General features: G+C 40.8%; 3 protein-coding genes across 3 annotated transcripts in view; all 3 read left to right on the top strand.

Annotated features, from left to right (window-relative positions):
* Positions 1-351: 351 nt before the first annotated feature.
* On the top strand, positions 352-3,132 carry irbpl (interphotoreceptor retinoid-binding protein like). The gene has a single exon (XM_085467200.1). The coding sequence runs from the start codon at positions 352-354 to the stop codon at positions 3,130-3,132; it is 2,781 nt and encodes a 926-aa protein (XP_085323326.1).
* A 2,240-nt stretch (positions 3,133-5,372) lies between these two features.
* rbp3 (retinol binding protein 3) lies at positions 5,373-8,781 on the top strand. Its single transcript, XM_085467201.1, has 4 exons — positions 5,373-6,637; positions 6,792-6,982; positions 7,255-7,397; positions 7,980-8,781. Exons 1-4 carry the CDS (start codon positions 5,444-5,446, stop codon positions 8,312-8,314), a joined length of 1,863 nt encoding a protein of 620 aa, XP_085323327.1. The 5' UTR covers positions 5,373-5,443; the 3' UTR covers positions 8,315-8,781.
* Positions 8,782-11,178: 2,397 nt separating this feature from the next.
* Positions 11,179-19,448, top strand: part of antxr1c (ANTXR cell adhesion molecule 1c) — a 38,580-nt gene continuing 30,310 nt past the window's right edge. Inside the window, exon 1 of the mRNA XM_085465687.1 lies at positions 11,179-11,824. Within this exon, the coding sequence (XP_085321813.1) occupies positions 11,667-11,824 (158 nt within the window). The 5' untranslated portion in view covers positions 11,179-11,666. The remainder of the gene's footprint in view (positions 11,825-19,448) is intronic.

The raw sequence follows: 19,448 nt of genomic DNA, 5'->3' as shown, positions 1-19,448 counted from the left end.
GAAAAATAAGTAGAAAAATAATAAACAGTAAACTGTCTTTCAGTTACAAGTGTTAAAACTAGAGGTACCAGAACCCAAACCTCTATTACATTTGTGTCAAAAACAGTGAGAAACTGTACCTCCCATTTATCATTTTTCATTCTGTCTGCTATCGTCTGCAGGCTGAAGCACTACATATAATGCGATTAAAGGTTTATTGTAGACAAAAGCCTCTTATGTTGATGTTGCTGCCCGAAAAACCTTTGACAATGACATATTCCTTCCAGTGAAATCCACAGTCTCTGAACACAAATCAACTAACACAACCCAGAAAAAGCAAAGACGGAGGTGGTTCTCTTTCTATCAGCGTTGATGAAGATATTAGAGATGGCGCATACGACAGTGCCACTTCTGTTGATGTTTTTTCTATCTACTCTATCCAGCAACTCGTCATTCCAGCCTGCTCTAGTATTAGAAATGGCCAAGATTCTTTTGGAAAACTACTGCTTCCCTGAGAACCTGGTTGGGATGCAAGAGGCCATCCAACAAGCTATCAACAGTGGAGAAATCCTGCAGATTTCAGATAGGAAGACCCTGGCAACTGTGCTCACAGCTGGAGTACAAGGAGCATTGAATGATCCTCGGTTGACCATTTCCTATGAGCCTAATTTTGTCCCAGTGATGCCACCAACTCTGTCATCTCTTCCAAAAGAACAGCTGATCCGGCTGGTGAAAAGCTCTGTCAAGGCGGATATCTTGGAAAACAATGTTGGCTATCTACGGATAGATCGGATCATTGGGGAGGAAACAGCAGTAAAGTTTGGCTCGCAGCTCATGGGAAATATCTGGGATAATATTGCTCACACATCCTCACTAATCTTTGACCTAAGGTACAGCACAGCTGGAGAGCTCTCTGGAGTTCCTTTTATTATCTCCTATTTCTCAGACCCTGAATCCGTTATTCATATTGACACTGTATATGACAGGCCTTCAAATTCAACCAGGGAACTATGGACCATCCCATCTATAGTGGGGGAAAGGTATGGAAAGAAAAAAGATGTCATTATTTTGACCAGTAGATCCACAACGGGGGCTGCTGAGGCAGTGGCGTATGCTCTAAAAAACCTAAGGAGGGCCACCACAGTTGGAGAAAAGTCTGCTGGTGGGTCGGTGAAAGTCCAAAAAATAAGGATTGCTCAGTCGAAGTTCTACATAACAGTTCCTGTGGCAAGATCTGTCAGTCCAATTACAGGTCAGAGCTGGGAGGTCACTGGTGTTTCTCCAAATGTCCACATCATTGCCAAGGACGCTGTTGCAAAAGCCAAATCACTTCTGGCTATAAGGAATTCTATTCCAAAAGTTGTCCAAAGAATCTCTGACAAAATCGACCGGTTCTACACGTTTACTGAAAGAGTTCCAGCTCTTCTTCAATTCTTGGAATCTACAGACTTCGTGTCTGTCATATCTGAAGAGGGTCTAGCAATCAGACTCAACCAAGTGCTCCAGACTGTGTCTGAAGATCCCAGACTGACAATCAAATACATGCCAGAATATGCAGCCAATGTAGAGGAAGGCCATGAACATGAGAAAGTTCCAGACGAACCTGGACTATTAACGGAATACATTGATACATTGCTCAAAGTGGAAATTCTCCCAGGCAACACTGGTTATGTCCGCTTTGACAGGTTTGTCAAGTCATCTGCTGAATTAGAAGAGGTCATGGCTAAAAAGGTATGGGTACCCCTCAAAGATACTGCTAACTTGATTATTGATTTGCGCTATAACACCGGTGGATCCTCTACCTCTCTAGCCATTATTTTGTCTTATCTACAGGACACATCACAGAAGCAACACTTTTTTACAATATATGACCGAACTCAGAATAGTACAACAGAACACAACACTTTGCCTAAAATTACAGGACCAGCGTATGGCTCAAAGCGGGAGATTTATGTGTTAACCAGTTATTACACAGCAAGTGTTGGCGAAGAGTTTGCTTATCTGATACAGTCATTACATCGTGGCACAGTCATTGGGGAAATAACATCTGGTACCCTGATGCACTCAAAGACCTTTAAAATAGAGGGGACCAATATTGCCATCACTGTTCCTTTCATAAACTTTATCGACAACAACGGAGAATTCTGGCTGGGAGGTGGGGTGGTACCTGATGCCATTGTGCTTGCTGAAGAAGCAGTGGACCATGTTCATGAGATTGCTGAATTTCACAAAGGACTAAATTCCCTCATACAAGGAGCTGGAGATTTGTTAGAAGATCACTACGCAATCCATGAAGTCGCGCTAAAGGTTAGCAAGGTGCTGGTAAGTAAATGGGCTGACGGATTATACCGCTCGGTGGTTGACTTTGAGTCTTTGGCATCACAGCTGACAGCAGATCTCCAAGAGACTTCAGGTGATCACCGACTGCATGTTTTCCACTGTGAGGTTGAGCCTGAGTCACTTCATGAACTCTCAAAGATTCCTACAGCAGAGGAAGTGGGCTATATAATTGATGCTCTTTTTAAAATTGAGCTTCTACCAGGTAACATTGGCTATTTAAGGTTTGATATGATGGCAGACATAGAAGTGGTAAAAGCCATCGGGCCGCATCTCATAAAATCTGTTTGGAGCAAGATAATAAATACAGATGCCCTCATAATTGATATGAGGTACAACAGTGGTGGTTATTCAACCGCGATTCCACTTTTGTGTAGTTATTTCTTTGATGCAGAACCTCTACACCATCTTTACTCTGTTTTTGACCGAACAACAACCACAATGACAGAAGTCATGACAATTCCACAGGTGAGAGGTCAAAGATACGGATCCTCCAAGGAACTATTCATCTTGACCAGTCATATGACTGGGTCAGCAGCCGAAGTATTCACTTGCACAATGAAGGACCTAAATCGGGCCACAATTGTTGGCGAGCCAACAACTGGTGGGTCTTTATCAAGTAGAACCTATCAGATCAGAGACACTGTCCTGTATGCCTCCATTCCTAACCAAGCTGTTTTTAGTGCCATCACTGGAAAAATGTGGAGCTTTTCGGGGGTTGAGCCCCATATTGCTGTCCAGGCAAATGAGGCTCTATCTGTAGCTCAGAAAATCCTAGAGTCAAGGTTGCTGAAGAGAGTGCAAGGTAAACAATAAAAATGCGACTAAAATGACTAGTTAATTAGTTTTTCTGCTTAGGCACCACTTCAATGTAAATGTGTGTGTTGTTGTGTTCCATGTGTAGCATGTGTGGCCTTGTAATTAGATGTTTTGTTTTTTATTTAATTTCTTTGGCTCTGACAGCAAAGTGCAGGGATGGCTCAATAGGTAGAGTGTTTGCCCCATGCACGCAAGGTTGCAGGTTCAAATCCACCAAATGGTCTCCACACACTCCTCCTCGGTTGCTAGATTGGTAGCTACCCACTGAATGAATGGGCATGCTCGCTCACTGAGCTAAACTGGCACCTAAAGTAATTTTATTTTAAGTCATGGGTGTCAAACTCATTTTAGTCAATGGGTACTTTCCTCAGATTGATTTTAGATCCAAAATTGTGGGTCAACTCAATGAAGACAGTGGTTTTAGAGAATCTTGAAACTCATGGGGACCTTGATACTTTCAAAAGAACTGTCTGTGTTTCCAGCACTTTTCCCTATGTTCCCACAGATGCAGGCACCTGTTGGTCTTTAAAACAGTCAATAAGTAAAATAGCATAGGAGTGATCTTATATGCAGCACAAAAGGATCAGAGATCATTCAGAGGTCAGATCTTGCAAGAACAAGCAACTGCAATATAACAGAACAGTCTAAAGATCAAAAAGGGGTAAAGAAACAAGTATATGCTGGAAAGCTTCACATTTAGCACACCGTTCATTTACAAAACTGATGAACAGATTTGTCTCAGTTTCTCAACATTTCTTCAGCTCACTTTTATTACATGCATTGAAAATCACTGGATTTTTAAAGATCCAGCCCTCAAATAATATTACAGTACACTACAATAAAACTATAATAAAATTAAACTTTTTCCATACATTTTCACTCCTGTTCAGTTAAGCTTGCTTAATCACAAGAAGATTTTATTTAAAAATTAGAAACTTTAATTAATTCTCTGCTGTTTTCACAATTGATATTGCAAAGATATTCAGTGGGACAGAGTTGACCAAATGGTATGTTTGACACCCTGATTTAAAGGCAGTGTTTTTTAGTAGTTTAACAAAGAAGGTCTTCTATTATACCAAACTGTCATCAGTTGTTGGTTTGTTTTATATTTTTTTGGCATTAGGCTTCACGTAATCTAGTCTTTTTACTTTTTTCGAAGGCCTTTCTACAGGAACTCAACTTCACTTCAATATGAAATTTTAAGCTCCAAGAGCACTTGCTTGTTATTCCATTTAGAGAGACTTTGAGTAACTAAGTAGCATGAATTAGTATTTGATCTTATTACAGAAGGGAATGTATAAGCTGTGGACATTTTAACTGTGAAAAGCATGTGATAGTTGATGATTCCTTTACAATACATTTGCCCCATTTAAGTGTGAATATTGTGTAAGTAAAACAACTTCCAGTTATTCATAATATAGGAAAGGTTTTCGTATTTTTTCTTTCTTCTTTACTTGTTTTCTCTGTGTTACTCTTTAAAATTATCACATTTTAAATTATATGTAAAATAATGTGGATATTCTTTCGACCCTGTCACGTGAAATCCCTGTTTGTTTTGTTTTTTAGTTTGCCTACTTGTTTTAGTGTACTTTTGCTTAGTTTACTGTAATAATGCTCTATTTTTTATTTTTATTTTTTTGTTTTGGTCTTTAACAAAAGAACAGTCCAGCAGAGGGAGCAAGTACCAAGCAAACAAACCTAAACCAGATCTCCCTCTTTAGTTTTCATTTGTGATGCTTTGCTGTTAAATGTGTATAATTTCTAAAAATAATAAAGACTTAGGTGTTTCTCAGTTATTGATGGAACATTATTGATGGTGTATTCGGCATTTGCTGGGTTTTTAATGTTTTTACAGTTATTCTCCATTTCCATTGTTTTCCTTCTTCAAATATTATGTAAGATTTAAGATATAATGTTGACCCCCATTTGTATATTGTATTTGCAGGTAGTGACTTCCCCAGGTCATATCTTCACTACCCTTAATGCCTTTATCAATTATAAAACTGACCTTATTTGACACAGGAACCTTTCACTCCAGGATACATTGCGTAACTCTAGCACCAGTATCTTTAGCAGCACCTTGTATTACTACATCTACTTAGCTAGGTTGTTATTACCTTGCAGAAGCACTCAGGATAATGCGATTAGAGGTTTAATGTGGGATAAATCCTCTTATGAGTGTACTAACCAGAAACCTTGCAGCCAAAACAGTGCCATTTGACAGAAGACCTCTTTGGGGAAAGAGGTTTGGTTCAACAACGTGCGTTTTGTGTCTGCTCGCTTTTTTGTCAGGCTGAACTGGCAAAAAATGGCAAAGACTCTCGTTCTGGTTGCATCTCTGCTAATTTTGGGAAATGTTTTCTTTAGCCATGCCTCCTTTTCCCCCAGTGTCATCGTAGACATAGCAACAATCATCTTGAACAATTACTGCTCACCAGAGAAGCTGGTGGGGATGAAGGAGGCAATCGAAGCAGCCAGCAGCAACACGGGTATTCTCAACATGCCAGATGCCGAAACTCTGGCGAATGTCCTCAGCAGTGGGGTTCAGCACACAGTCAGTGACCCACGCCTGAAGGTCTCCTATGAGCCAAACTACGCTCCTGCAGTTCCCCCAAAGTTGCCTCCCCTGCCCCCTGAGCAGCTCATCGCAGTCATCCAGAACTCCATGAAGCTTGATATCCTGGAGGGCAACATTGGCTATCTGAGGATTGATCACATCCTTGGAGAAGAGGCAGCTGAAAAGGTTGGTCCTTTGCTTCTAGACCTTGTCTGGAGTAAAATCTTGCCTACATCTGCCCTGATCTTTGACTTGCGCTACACTGGCAGTGGGGAAGTCACTGGGATCCCCTACATTGTGTCTTACTTCACCGAAGCTGAGCCTCTGATTCACATCGACAGCATTTATGACCGTCCCTCGAACACCACCACTCCATTTTTTACTATGCCGGATCTGCTTGGGCAGAGATATGGTGCAACTAAATCCATCATTGTCCTAACCAGCAAAAACACCAAGGGCATTGCCGAAGATGTTGCCTACTGTCTTCAGAATCTGAAAAGGGCCACCATTGTTGGTGAGAAGACAGCGGGAGGCTCGGTGAAAACTGATAAATTTAAAGCTGGTGATTCTGACTTCTATGTCACTGTACCAACTGCTAAGTCTATCAACCCCGTTACTGGCTCCACTTGGGAGGTCACAGGTGTCACCCCAGATGTGGAGGTAAATGCTGAGGATGCCCTTGCTACCGCTATCAAGATCATCAACCTCCGTGCCCAAGTTCCAGCAATCATTGAGGGATCAGCAACCCTGATCGCTGACAACTATGCCTTTGAAAATATTGGGTCAGATGTTGCAGCAAAGCTCAAAGAGCAGCTGGAAAGTGGCACGTACAATATGGTTGTCTCCAAGCAGAGTTTGGAATCGAAGTTGTCTGCTGATCTGCAGACCCTTTCTGGGGACAAGAGCCTGAAGACCACCAGCAACACTCCAGCCCTACCACCTATGGTAAGACACTCAGACTTGAGGTTGTTATTTTGTTTCAGTTTGATGGACAAAAGTTCCTGTTAAGCAAATGAACTGGTGAGCTATTTAAAATATAATGCAAAATATTGGTCACAATTATGATACATGTTAAGTTGGTGCCTGTTGATTTCCACAGGATTATACCCCAGAAATGTACATTGAACTGATCAAAGTCTCCTTCCATACTGACGTATTTGAAAACAACATCGGCTATCTGCGTTTTGACATGTTTGGAGACTTTGAGGAGGTGAAGCCTATTGCCCAGGTTATTGTTGAACATGTCTGGAACAAAGTTCTCAACACTAATGCTTTGATCGTTGACCTCAGGTGAGTAATATTACTCGACATGACAGTCCAAGTTTCTATTAAAAACGTTCCTTGTGTCTACATCAGTCATTAAAGCTGCTATAGCTCAACAGTCTAGCTCTTAATAAAGTGCATTTGATCATTATTGAAGAATGTAGAATGCTTTTTCCTCAAATCGTCAGGTTGATGTCCAGAGATAGCCTAATGTGGGTTGACATCCATCAATAAAAAGAAATCACAAATGACCATTAAATTTAACTAAGAATCAAACCTTTCCATGAATGAATTTGCAGGAACAATCTTGGGGGGCCAACAACAGCTATCGCAGGCTTCTGTTCCTACTTTTTTGACGCGGACAAGCAGATTGTGTTGGACAAGCTTTACGACAGATCATCTGGAACCATCACAGAGCTCCAAACTCTGCAGGAACTCACCGGTAGTTAAAAAAAAATCCAGTCTGTGTATTTTTTTGAATATGTGCAATAGATTTCAGTAGAAGACAGATGTTTCAATAAGAATCTGGTAAAGATTCAAAACCAGAGCTGAAACGAGACGTTCATCTGGTATCCAGAAACTTGTCTCCAAATTGTTCCCATTGCTTCATATATATATATTATTTATATATTCATTTATTTATATATATATTTATATTTGCAAGTCTGATGAAACAGTGATACGCAGATTTATGAACAGACAAAAAGGCACCTTTGCTTTTTAATACGAACAGACCAGCTGGCCCTGTGCTGGAGGTTGTAATGCTTTCTGAATTTAATACCAGTCTTTCAAAGTTATCTGCAGGGCAGCTGTAGTTAGAATATATCAAACTATTTTCTCATCTGTACCCTCACCTGGAACCCCACGATATAATCCAGCCTCTCTGGCATACAGTTATCCATATCCCTTTTCTACCAGCTTGTTATCATGCTCAAACTTAATCCTTTCCATTATTCAGAAATAACTTACTTCCCTTGTTTACTTGACTTTCAGCCATATCTCTATCTACCTTTCTCCTATTCAGGTGTACGGTATGGCTCCAAGAAAAGCGTAATCATCCTGACCAGTGGAGCTACTGCTGGTGCTGCAGAAGAGTTTGTTTACATCATGAAGAAGCTGGGCCGCGCCATGATCATTGGCGAAACTACAGCTGGGGCGTCCCACCCACCCAAGACCTTCCAGGTCGGCGAGACCGATATCTTCCTCAGCATCCCCACTGTTCACTCCGACAATTCTGCAGGGCCAGCCTGGGAGGGAGCCGGCATTGCACCTCACATTCCCGTCCCAGCTGATGCTGCCCTCGACACCGCCAAAGGCATATTCAACAAGCACCTTGCAGTTAAAGAAACCAAGTCCTGAACAAAGTCATGGGGGACACAATCACCTCTTTGTTTTGGCAGCCAAATAATCTCAAGAGTCTAGACTTGTTTAAGAAGTGAACAACGTAGGTTTTATGAAAAAAATAAAGTATAATCTGTTGCTCATAACTAAGCCTTTTTAGTCTGTTCTTAAAGTAGAGGAAAGTTTTCTGTAGTTTTCATTTCTGTCAAATATTACTGTGCTGAGGTGGTTGAGAATGAATGGCTCTCAAAAGCCTATGCAGTTCTTTGTGAAGTTAGTGTTTGTCAAAGACGTCTGGAAAAAACATCAACAAAACTTTGCAAAATTATAATTAGGAGCTCTGTATAATAATCAATTTGTTACTCTGATGAAGAAACTATCACATGTGATGTTCTTACTGTGGATACAACATGCATCGTTTTTCCACTATGTAGTGAACTTCGTGCCATGTGAACATTTCTGGGTTTTATCAGACACAATAAAAAACAAACTGAAATATATGACGGAGAGTGTTGTGCTCATTTTTTAAAGCATGGTAAAATGGTAAATGGCCTGTATTTGTATAGCGCTTTTCTAGTCCCTAAGGACCCCAAAGCGCTTTACATATCCAGTCATCCACCCATTCACACACTGGTGACAGCAAGCTACATTGTAGCCACAGCCACCCTGGGGCGCACTGACAGAGGCGAGGCTGCCGGACACTGGCGCCACCGGGGCCTCTGACCACCACCAGTAGGCAAACATGGGGTGAAGTGTCTTGCCCAAGGACACAACGACCGAGACTGTCCAAGCTGGGGCTCGAACCGGCAACCTTCCGATTACAAGGCGAACTCCCAACTCTTGAGCCACGATCGCCCCTTGGATAGCGTGACATAAGATAAAATGTTTTTTCATCACTACAAAAGTTATTTCATTATTTTAACAGTATATTTGGTTTATTTTTGTATAAAATGCAAGATTTACAGATTAAGGGAGAAAGAAGACTTTACTTGATGTGCAGATGGTGTTCAGTAGGTAGAGTGGTGGCTCCATGATCGGAAGGTCGGGGGTTCGAATCCAGTGAACGGCTACCCCGAGGTACCCCTGAGCAAGGTACCGTCCCTACACACTGCTCCCGGGCGCTTGATTGGTGGCTGCCCACTGCTTCACTGAGTGAATGGGTTAACTGCAGAGAGGAATTTCCCCACGGGGATCAATAAAGTATACATTACATGATGTTTAGCTCTGCAGAGCAATGCACATTTAGTTCAAGGGATGATGTGCAGTTTTTCAGATGGTGTGTTTTTTTTCTTCAGTGATATTTCAGTTGGGAAGATTACACCATGTTATGTGAGAAACTGAAGAACTATGTTTGCCTTGGATAGATAAGTGAGCACATGTTTTGAGCCTGGGGCCACGGGATTAATGGAAAAAAGGGAGAGTGTCCAAGTGATGCAACAAGGCTGCTGTTTACTTTTCAGGAATCTATTTTTCTGCCTGGTTTTTGTACAAGTGACAGCATAATAGATCACAGCAAATATGGCTTTGGAAGAGGAAATATGAAAAGAGACAGAAAACTAGGACTTTTTCCTGGCAATTACTACAAAAATCAGTGTAGAAAGTAAGCTGAAAGAACAAAACAACTAGATTCGATTTTGTCGGATTTTGTTAGCTGCACTCAGCCTGAGCTGTCCTTCTGATGTACTCATTTCGAACTCTGTCCATTCTGGTCATTCTTAGCATCTCCAGCTTGGCCTCGTGTATTTTGGACAGCACCACCATCATCAAACCAGACATCATAGCAGGTGTACCATCCATCTTGTAAATCTTGCCGTCCACTCTTACTGCTATCCTCCTGTCGCAAATCACTCCTGACACTTGTTTTGACCCACTCCACCCTGCCTGCATGCTCTTCTTCACTTCTCTCATGCACTGTCAGTTGATTTGGATAGTTGATCCCAGGTATTTCCACTCATCTACCTTCACTAACTCTACTCCTTTCAGCTTCACAGTTACATCTCTCTTCCTGTTTTCTGTCCTGTTTCTATTAACTGTCATTTCTCATTTCTTTCAGATGTTATTTGTTCAAGATGTTATCAGGGTAGCAGCTGATTTTGTCAGTCTTTCCTGGCATACACTTTTGTGTGTCAAAAACCCTTTGGTCATATTGGTATTTTGGAGCAACAAATGACCATATTTGATCATAGAGTGAATGATTACCTATTAGCTAATGAAAGCTCAGATGACAAGATGCATTCAAGCTCCAAAACTCAAAGAAAAGCTAAACAGGTTATTTATTCAAAACAAACCAAACCAAAGCAAAACACACATTTAAAAATAGGACGCCATAATTTCTAATTAAGTCATCATTTAAGTGTATTCATGGCTGTTCAAAATAATCGTACACCTATTTCTAAAAACATATTTTAGAAGAAAGAGATTACCTCATGTGATTGATGTATGGCAGCACTCACACTTCATGTGAGGGTTTGCTTTACTCTTTAAATGTGCCCTTCACCATATCTGCCACACTCATTACAGTCTTTGCTTCACTGAGTTGTAATTACAGTGGATATTGCTGCTTATAGTTAACCATCAGCAGCATGCTGAAAGTAAACGAACAAATGAGGACAAAGTGCTAAAATGCTAGGCTCGATAAATAAACGCGCTGGTGTGGCTTGAGGACGCAGTGCCACAGTGAAGTTCATATACCTTGTATAATTGTAATGATATAAATTGTTGTCACCCATGCGCCGGTCTGCCACGTGAGGGAGGCGCAAAATGGGATCTTGAGCCATTTTTTTCTTCTTTTTTTTTCTTTTTGCCTCCCTTCCTCTCTCCTCCTCAAGATGAAATTTGAAACCTGGGCCATTTCAGCCAAGTCTGTCCCCCGGGCTCTCAGTTCCTCCGGCTTCAAACACAGCTCTGCATCACCCAGCTCCATTTGGCTTCTTTAGAACTAAATCACTTTTGACACACTGACAGGAAAATATTATCCGTTTTTACGAACCACCCATTCAATTAACTTTTTATTTTTTGCAGGTTTTTTTTTCTTTTCTCTTTCTTTTTTTTGCCTGTCAGTTGCATGTGGATTCAAAACTATCCGAAAAAGAGCCTGAAGACCACCAGCATTAAAAAAAAAAAAAACCTCTCTGAGTCAAAACACTTCTCCTGCTGCAATCAGGCCGGGATGCGGGTGGTCCTGATTGTACACTGATCTCAAAATAGTTGAATCATCACCGGCATCCTTTCTTTTGTCTCGGTAGCATCCCTGTCTCTCCACTTATATTGTTTGTGGGATGTAAAGACCCGCTGAAGTACTTTGGCTTGTTTTGGCATTTTTTCCCCCTCTCCATAAAGGAATTACGCTGTTTCGCCGGGAGGAGAGATTATGGCAAGATTTTTGTTGAACATAAGTCTCGTTTTGGTTTTGTTCGGATTATTTTTGCTCTCTTTTCCATCTGCAAGAGCCGAGCCGGGGTTGCTGGATGAAGAGGAGGAGGAGAGCTCCTGCCAGGGTGCTTTTGACCTGTACTTCGTGCTTGATAAGTAAGTGGAGGTTGTTAGCAATACACCACAAATAAGCTAACTTTTTGTTGTTGTCAGAGGTTTTTTATTATTATTATTATATTTTAATATTCTTTTGAAGCATGTCATTCTCAAAGTGTGAACAAACTAGCCGCCGCTGTTTTAAGGAAAGGGGAATGATAGAAAAGTTTAACTTTTGACATAAAAAGAAGACTGAAAAAAGAAAAAAAAAGTCGGGCTCGAGAGCTTGCAGCCGATTAGCATCTGCGCGTGTGTGCGCGCGCGTGATGACGTTGGAGAGGAGGCTGACTGTCAGAGTTCAGGCTGCTGAATAAGCGAAAACACCGAGTGGGGTTTTGGAAGCAAATCCCGCGATATATGTTGGCTTAAATTGTTTAACCCTCGTCTTCTATATCTGGCAATTCGTTTTTATAAAGAAATACAACTTTTTAAGCAGTTTCCTTTATTCCCATCCATTCCGAAGGGATTTTTTTTTAATGTGACTGCTCACCGTTCGCTCTTTCATTTCCACTCTGTACGCCCACATAGGAAAAATGTTGTGGTTAAGTGACATCTTTGAACTGGACTTCAACAGCTGGAGAGAAAATAAAATGTCAGAGAAACTTCTGGAGTGCCTGCCCTCTCTCCTGCTCGCTATTTTCTAACATGTCATTTTTTCTGCATTTACTTTGAAGACATGAACATGACTGTGATTCAGTTATATTCAGTTTATTTTAGAGCACAAATGGTACAAATGTTGTGGAGAATCTGTTTAAAGCAGTGATGCTGCTCTCATGTTTTGACTGCCAGCAGTTATCTTGAGATAATCTTACTATGATTAAAAAACATTTAACCAGCAGCACCTACAATCTAATTTGCGAACATGAACCAGTGCCAGAAATGGGAGGGGAAAGAAGAGGAGACAGGAAACAACAACATTTATGGATAATGTGGTATTAATTTGGTGAAGGAAATGTTGCACACAGCACCTTTTTTTTTTTTTGGTGGGGAGGGGGGGCTTCATGGGGTATTTAAAGCATCTCCGTTGCCATTGGCTTTTTCCAGAGGGGAAAAAAAGACTCCATATGTAAAGACGGTAAAAGGGTCTTCCTATGTCCATTGAAGTTTACAGAATCTTAGTAAGGCTTAGTTTTTTCCTGGAACTCAGTCCCAAGAAAACACATGCAAAGACACACACATACACACACACGCAAAACACAGGACTGCTTCCCAGATGTGGACGGCTGTGTTCGTCTTGTGCTGTGAGGTAAACACTGACACATGCTGCAAATAAAGAATCTGCTCATTTTTTCTGTGTGTCTGATGCTATTGTTAGCATTCTTGCGTGCTGCGGTGCCCACTCCAAGGTTGACTAACAAGTCATCATTTGCGGACTTCAAACGAGAGGAAGCTCATTAGAGACCGGTGTCGGCCTCCTACAGCCGTCACTCACCACCGATCCCTGAGGCCTCAGCTGGCTTTATGAGACACAGTCTCAACCCTGTGCCCTGGTTTATATTAATGAAAGGTGAAATCATTTAGCTTATTAATACATAAGCGCTGTAGTCATTCTCGTTTTTTTAAATATGTGAGGCAACACTGGGTGCAAAGTTGTGTGTTTCATTCTTTTTGAAGTGTTAAGTTGCTTTACAGTAAGATCAAGCCAGATTCACAGATTTCAACTCTGTTGTTTTTCACTTTTTAAAGATCAGTTTTAAAGCTTAAAGCTGTGCTAGTGGAGCTCTGAGGCTCTAGTTAAGCAGAGCCATACTTTGAGTTAAATCCTCACAAAGACATTGCTAACATGTTGGTGTTTAGCAAGTAAATGTTAGTGTTTATACCCTAAACACACAGTACAGTTTAGGTTCTTCTGTTTCAGTCCTCACCATCGTGATGGACAGACTAACCACCTGATCGATCGACTGCAGATCAAATTGGTAGTTTGTAGAAAATTCGATGGATCAGTTTAAATGTAGAAAAAGGGATGCATGCTGTAAGTGGAGTTTATTGCAGCCTTGAGCATATGATGTCATGTGATGGCTCAAAGTTGTGAGACGCTACTTGTTTAGACATCTGGGTAGCTGCACTCTGATGACAAGGTGGCTAATGGCTGCATGGCAGTCTGCTGAATTTGAAACATCTGGGACAGTGTTTGGAAAAAGTGGTTGCTGTAGCAATATACGTTATTTTAAAATGGTATGTGCCATGAAGATCTGTATGTGAAATTCTCTAGGAGCGTCCAGTCACAGCCTGAAATCCAGTAAATATAGATGTTGGGTCTCATTTTAAGCCCCCAAACCACACACATCTAAGTTCTACTTTAATACACAGGCCATTACATCTAATATAATACAGATGGTTGTGTAAATGGATGCCTTCCAACACATATGGTGGTAAGATTTACAGTATACATATGTAGAAAACAAAGGGTGTCCAGATAAAATGTTATGAAAGAAGAGTACTCGCTGACAAAAACTAAAAATTGTGTTAGTAAATAAAAGTTAATAAAAAAAGGGTTTTAGGCACAGTAACCATCCATAGTTAATAATGTGACATCATATGCCTTTGTTGTGGTGTATTGTTTATGGTCCTCAAGTTAACACAGTAACAAGACTAAGAAGTGTACGAGCAGCTCTGCGAGGCTGTGCTGTAAGCATGCTGACATGCTGCCAAAACGCAACATGTTTTTATCAGCTATTAGCAAAAAAAAAGAAGAAGTTTAGTGAAATAAAGGTCAGCGATATGGCATCATCAAACTCGTGCTAATTCCACAGAAGTCAGTGTATTAATCTTCGTTCGTCTCTATACTGGGCCCCTGGCTGTGGACAGCCAACCCTGGGCTGTTCGTGGCACAGTCATTTTCTAAGTAAACTGCGCATGTACACTACCAGTCAAAAGTTTGGGCACACCTTCTCATTTTATGGTTTTTCTTTATTTTCAAGACTATTTACATTGCAGATTCTCACTGAAGGCATCAAAACTATGAATTAATACATATGGAATTATGTAGTAAACAGAAAAGTGAAATAACCCAAAATATGTTTTATATATGGTAAATGGCCTGCATTTGTATAGCGCTTTTCTAGTCCATAGGACCCCAAAGCGCTTTACACTACATTCAGTCATTCACCCATTCACACACTGGCGATAGCAAGCTACATTGTAGCCACAGCTGCCCTGGGGCGCACTGACAGAGGCGAGGCTGCCGGACACAGGCGCCACCGGGCCCTCTGACCACCACCAGTAGGCAAACATGGGGTTAGTATCTTGCCCAAGGATATTTGGCATGCAGCCAGGATGCAGCCTGGGATCAAACCACCGACCTTCTGATTAGTGGCTGACCTGCTCTGCCACCTGAGCTACAGCCACCCCAATATTAGATTCTTCAAAGTAGCTACCCTCTTTGCAAACTCTTGGCATTCCCTTGATGAACTTCATGAGGTCGTCACCTTAAATGGTTTTCCAACAGTCTTCAAGAGTTCCCAGAGATGCTGAGCACTTGTTGGTGCTTTTGCCTTCACTCTGTGGTCCATCTCATCCCAAACCATCTCGATTGGGTTTAGGTCAGGTGACTCTGGAGGCCAGGCCACCTGGCACAGCACTCCAGGACTCTCCTTCTTGGTCAAATAGCTCTTAAACTGCCTTGGATAATAATAAAGGATTTAGATTTAGGCTTTTGAATAGCAATAAATCTCATAGGATGATAGGGTCCCAAGACCAATACTAACATGCCCTGACCTACAGACTTAGGCTTACAAACAGCGTGCAAACTAAACTAAACCAGCCAACAGATGATGTCCCGACTTTCCAAACAGGACGTTATGAATTTATCATTTAAGTTAGCTTGGTGCACTGTGCATGATGTTCCTAAAATCATGAAGCCTTTTAACCTCTGTGATAATATGTTGCATATCTTTAAGTCCTATATAGCTGCGGGTTTGCATACTTTTTGCATTTGCTGATTCAGACCGGGTGGGTCGCAGCTTGCTGTTTTATATGGAACACATTGCCTGAGGAATGGTTTTGGGTGTGTTCATAGCAGATAAAGGAATTCACATATAGGGTACATGTTAATGTTCAACCTCAAAATGAAGTTTGCATTTCTTTTGATGGGTGGGTGCAGATTCAAATATGGTAAATCAACAGTATCCGGTGATTGAATTTATGCAAAAATGCATTACAACAGTGTTATGCAGTACTAGTCCTTTTTTCCACATCCTCTTTACATTTTACAGTATTACTTTTATTGACTACAGATGGGGAAACACATTATTCAGTTTATTAATTGTGTTAAAAAAATAACAGTTTATCTGTTATTTTCTCATCAAGTCTTGTCGTTGTTTTTGCAAAATGTTTCTCTTGTCTTTTAATGTAGTCACAAGTTAGCGCTCCGGCTGGGCGTTGGGTCATGCTTCCGGAATCCAGACGAGTCAGTGGAAAACCTTAAGTGCAGCTGCAGTCTGTGAATACATTTCAAATGTCTGAATACGTTCTCGCTGTGGAATGACACCCACTCTGTGTTTTGCTGTCTGGGGCTTTTTACAAAATGTTGCTGTGACGTTTACAGCAAGGACAAATGCCTGTTGACATGATATTGTGTTATCTGTCATTCAAGAATTTGGGTTGCAAAAACAAGACTGGGGGAATAAAAAGTAGATATACTGTATCTCATTCTAGCTCTAATATTTGATGCAGAAAGAAGAGCATGCTTTGAAGAATACATAATGTTCATCAGCTTGTTACTTAGTATCAAACCTAACGATTCCTCTCGGTTTTGGAATAGACACGCAGCGTTAGCTCAGCAATCACGCAGTAAAGACTCTGACTTCTGCAGTGGCTGTAAAAGTAGGTTAGTGATTTTAAACAAACAAATCCTTGTTCCCACTCAGTTAAGTTGGTGCGGCATCATTGGCTGCAGGCTGGGGTGGTGTGGGTAGGCCCAGTTGGAATGGTAGATGGACTCCTTAGTGGAGTTTTTTTGTTGTTTGTTTTTTGGGGGGATTGTTTTTTCATCTTCAACACTTTGAACCACGAGAAGAATGTCGCACCACTAAGCTTTAAGGTGTAGGGAGCTTTTTCCCACATGCATGCTGCCCCCTGGTGATTGCATTTAATTTTTATTTGTCTATTTTTTGCATTTGGCAACTGATTGCAAGTTGTTGCAGCAGCCAGCTGGTTGCCCAGAGATGCATGTGTGCACCACTTTCCATCACTAGGCACAGACCAGCTGATTGGAGCCAACCTATTTACAAATTAATCACAGTTCATATCAGACTGACTGCAACTACACTCAAGCAGATTGGAGGTTTATATAATTGCCAATTAATTACTAAACATGGAGAGATTGCCAAAAACTGTGGGAGTAAGCCAGAGAACCCACACTAGACAGTGAAAATATGCAAACTCCACACAGAAAAGTCCCATTCTGGTTTTAAATTCAGGACCTTCTTGCCGTGAGGCAACGATGCTAACCACCACACAGCTGTACTTCCCATTCCAGCTGGTTGTATCCAGAATACTTCAGTAGCTGCGTCAATGTTTGCAATGGAATTTGTGTTTTAGAGTTACTTCTTGGAATTTGAGTGTAAATAGTTAATGTGAATGTTCTGTTTAATTTGAATTTCTGTCGAAGCAGATGGCAACATATTTGCAACAGACAGGAACAGATTTGTGGTTTTCTCCAATTTCACATTATTATCACAAACAATTCCGTACTCGACCCCATTCATTAGCAAACTGATAGAAGACGAGATTGCAAGTTTATTGCACATGGTCTTAACAATTTTGGTGATACTGTGGTCGGCAACCACTGTTTTCTCCACTGTGACTGCAACGTTGAGCAATTTTATTATTACCTAGCCAACTGGAGGTAATAGAGCAACCAATGGATGCAACAATAAAATAATTTTTACTTTTTTTCCCTTAATTTAATTTGTTGTTAGGAAATGAAAGCCTTTTCTAGATCATGTATGTTAATGGTCAAATAGCTGTTAAGGTCTGTTTCGGTTTCCACCAGCTCCAAAGCTAATCGTCAAACCCGTCACTAAATTTGTGTGTCAACTGGTGCTATATAGGTACTTTACATCAGGCTTATTGCTTTCTTCGCATGGCTGATGAGAGCAGTGAAGCAAAATAGCCATACACCCAGAGAGGTGAGCTGAGAGATGCTACAACACTTAATAAACTTAATAAAGTGCAGAGCTGTGTGTTAATCATCTGGGTTTGGTGAAAACCTGAAATATTCTCCAAAGCAGCTTTAGACTGGTATTTTCTTACATAATGCTAATCGTGTTGCAGTGTGTCATTTATCCCACTTAACCATTGAAAGCTCTGAGCTTTTCAGCTCATTATACTAATTAGCAAATATTAGCAGTCTATCACTCTAAACTGAAATGGCAAGTATCTCTTACAAAGAGATGACTGAAAAGTAAAAAATCATACGTGTGTCAAGACTGTTCAGTGGATGGAAATAAAAAGAAAGCCAATGAACATAGAAGGTCATAAACGCTTCAAGTTCTTTGTGCTGTTGATGCCGTACCCTGCTTGTTCTGTCTCCTCTACAATGTTTTTCTTCTTGTCTTTCTTCTGCCCTTCCCCTCCTGCTGAACTTTGTGCTTTCGAGATATACACACAGTCTCTGAGTAATTTTCTGCAGGTCCACTCACTGCGAAATCTATCCAGTCAGCAGAAAAAGACATTACTGAGAATGATTAAAGATTTTTTATTCTTCAGGGCTACTCAAACCCATGGGGGACTTCAACCCACAAGTCACAGTGTGTTTAGCATCAGTGACTAGTAATGATGCATAGTACCTCCCTTTGTGCTTTTAGCAATTTTGGAAACTCAAGGTTGCTACAAATAATCATACATATGCATAATGTTGCAGAAGATACGATGTTCCCAATACTGTATAATGCACAATAGCTTGGTCTAAGGGCTGAATGTAAACCTGAATGTAGCACGTATGATGTGACTCAGCTGCAGAGACAAAAGAAAGCAAGACCACCCGATTGTAAATTCAGCAATCTAACCTGAAACTATGCGTCTTAAAACTTTAGAAAAATAGATATTATCTAAATACATATTGTCACATTTGATCTTCTGTATTAACAAGGAAATTGAGTTTACTTCTACTGAAAATCAGATGGAATTGCACCACAAGTAATTTGGATGTTCAAATGCTTCATTCTAGCGTGTCTGAAGCGCTGCTCCCTGAGATCTCACTTTAGTTTGGACAAAGAGCTTAAATGTGTCTCTTACCCGACATTCTTCTTCTTCATTTCCTGTCCTTGCATCTAAAATTATTAGACAAACAATTCAAGAAAACCCCTACAGGTTCCCTACAGGACAACGTAAAAGCAACCATTGCTGCACTTGAGAGCAAAACTGCAAAAGCCACTGTGAAACGGCAGAGGCCCTGTAGCTGTATTTTCATTATAAACCTACACAAAACCTACATTAAACACCTTTTCCTCCATCTGATTTATCTGCAATATGTTCATCAGATTAGTACATTCAATGTTCTTTTAATGTCAAATTATACAGTGTTATGTAATTGGCTGCCACAGTATTTTTCATGTTAAGCTAAGCGTGCTTACTCTTTTTTTTAATGGATTACAGTGTTTTTCCAGGAGTGGTCTTAAAT

This window comes from Copadichromis virginalis, linkage group LG8, assembly GCF_057382275.1.
Source record: "Copadichromis virginalis isolate Kocher_CV1m ecotype Utaka linkage group LG8, C_Virginalis_male_GT1.1, whole genome shotgun sequence".
Taxonomy (NCBI): Eukaryota; Metazoa; Chordata; class Actinopteri; order Cichliformes; family Cichlidae; genus Copadichromis; species Copadichromis virginalis.
This window is presented reverse-complemented; position numbering and strand designations above follow the sequence as displayed.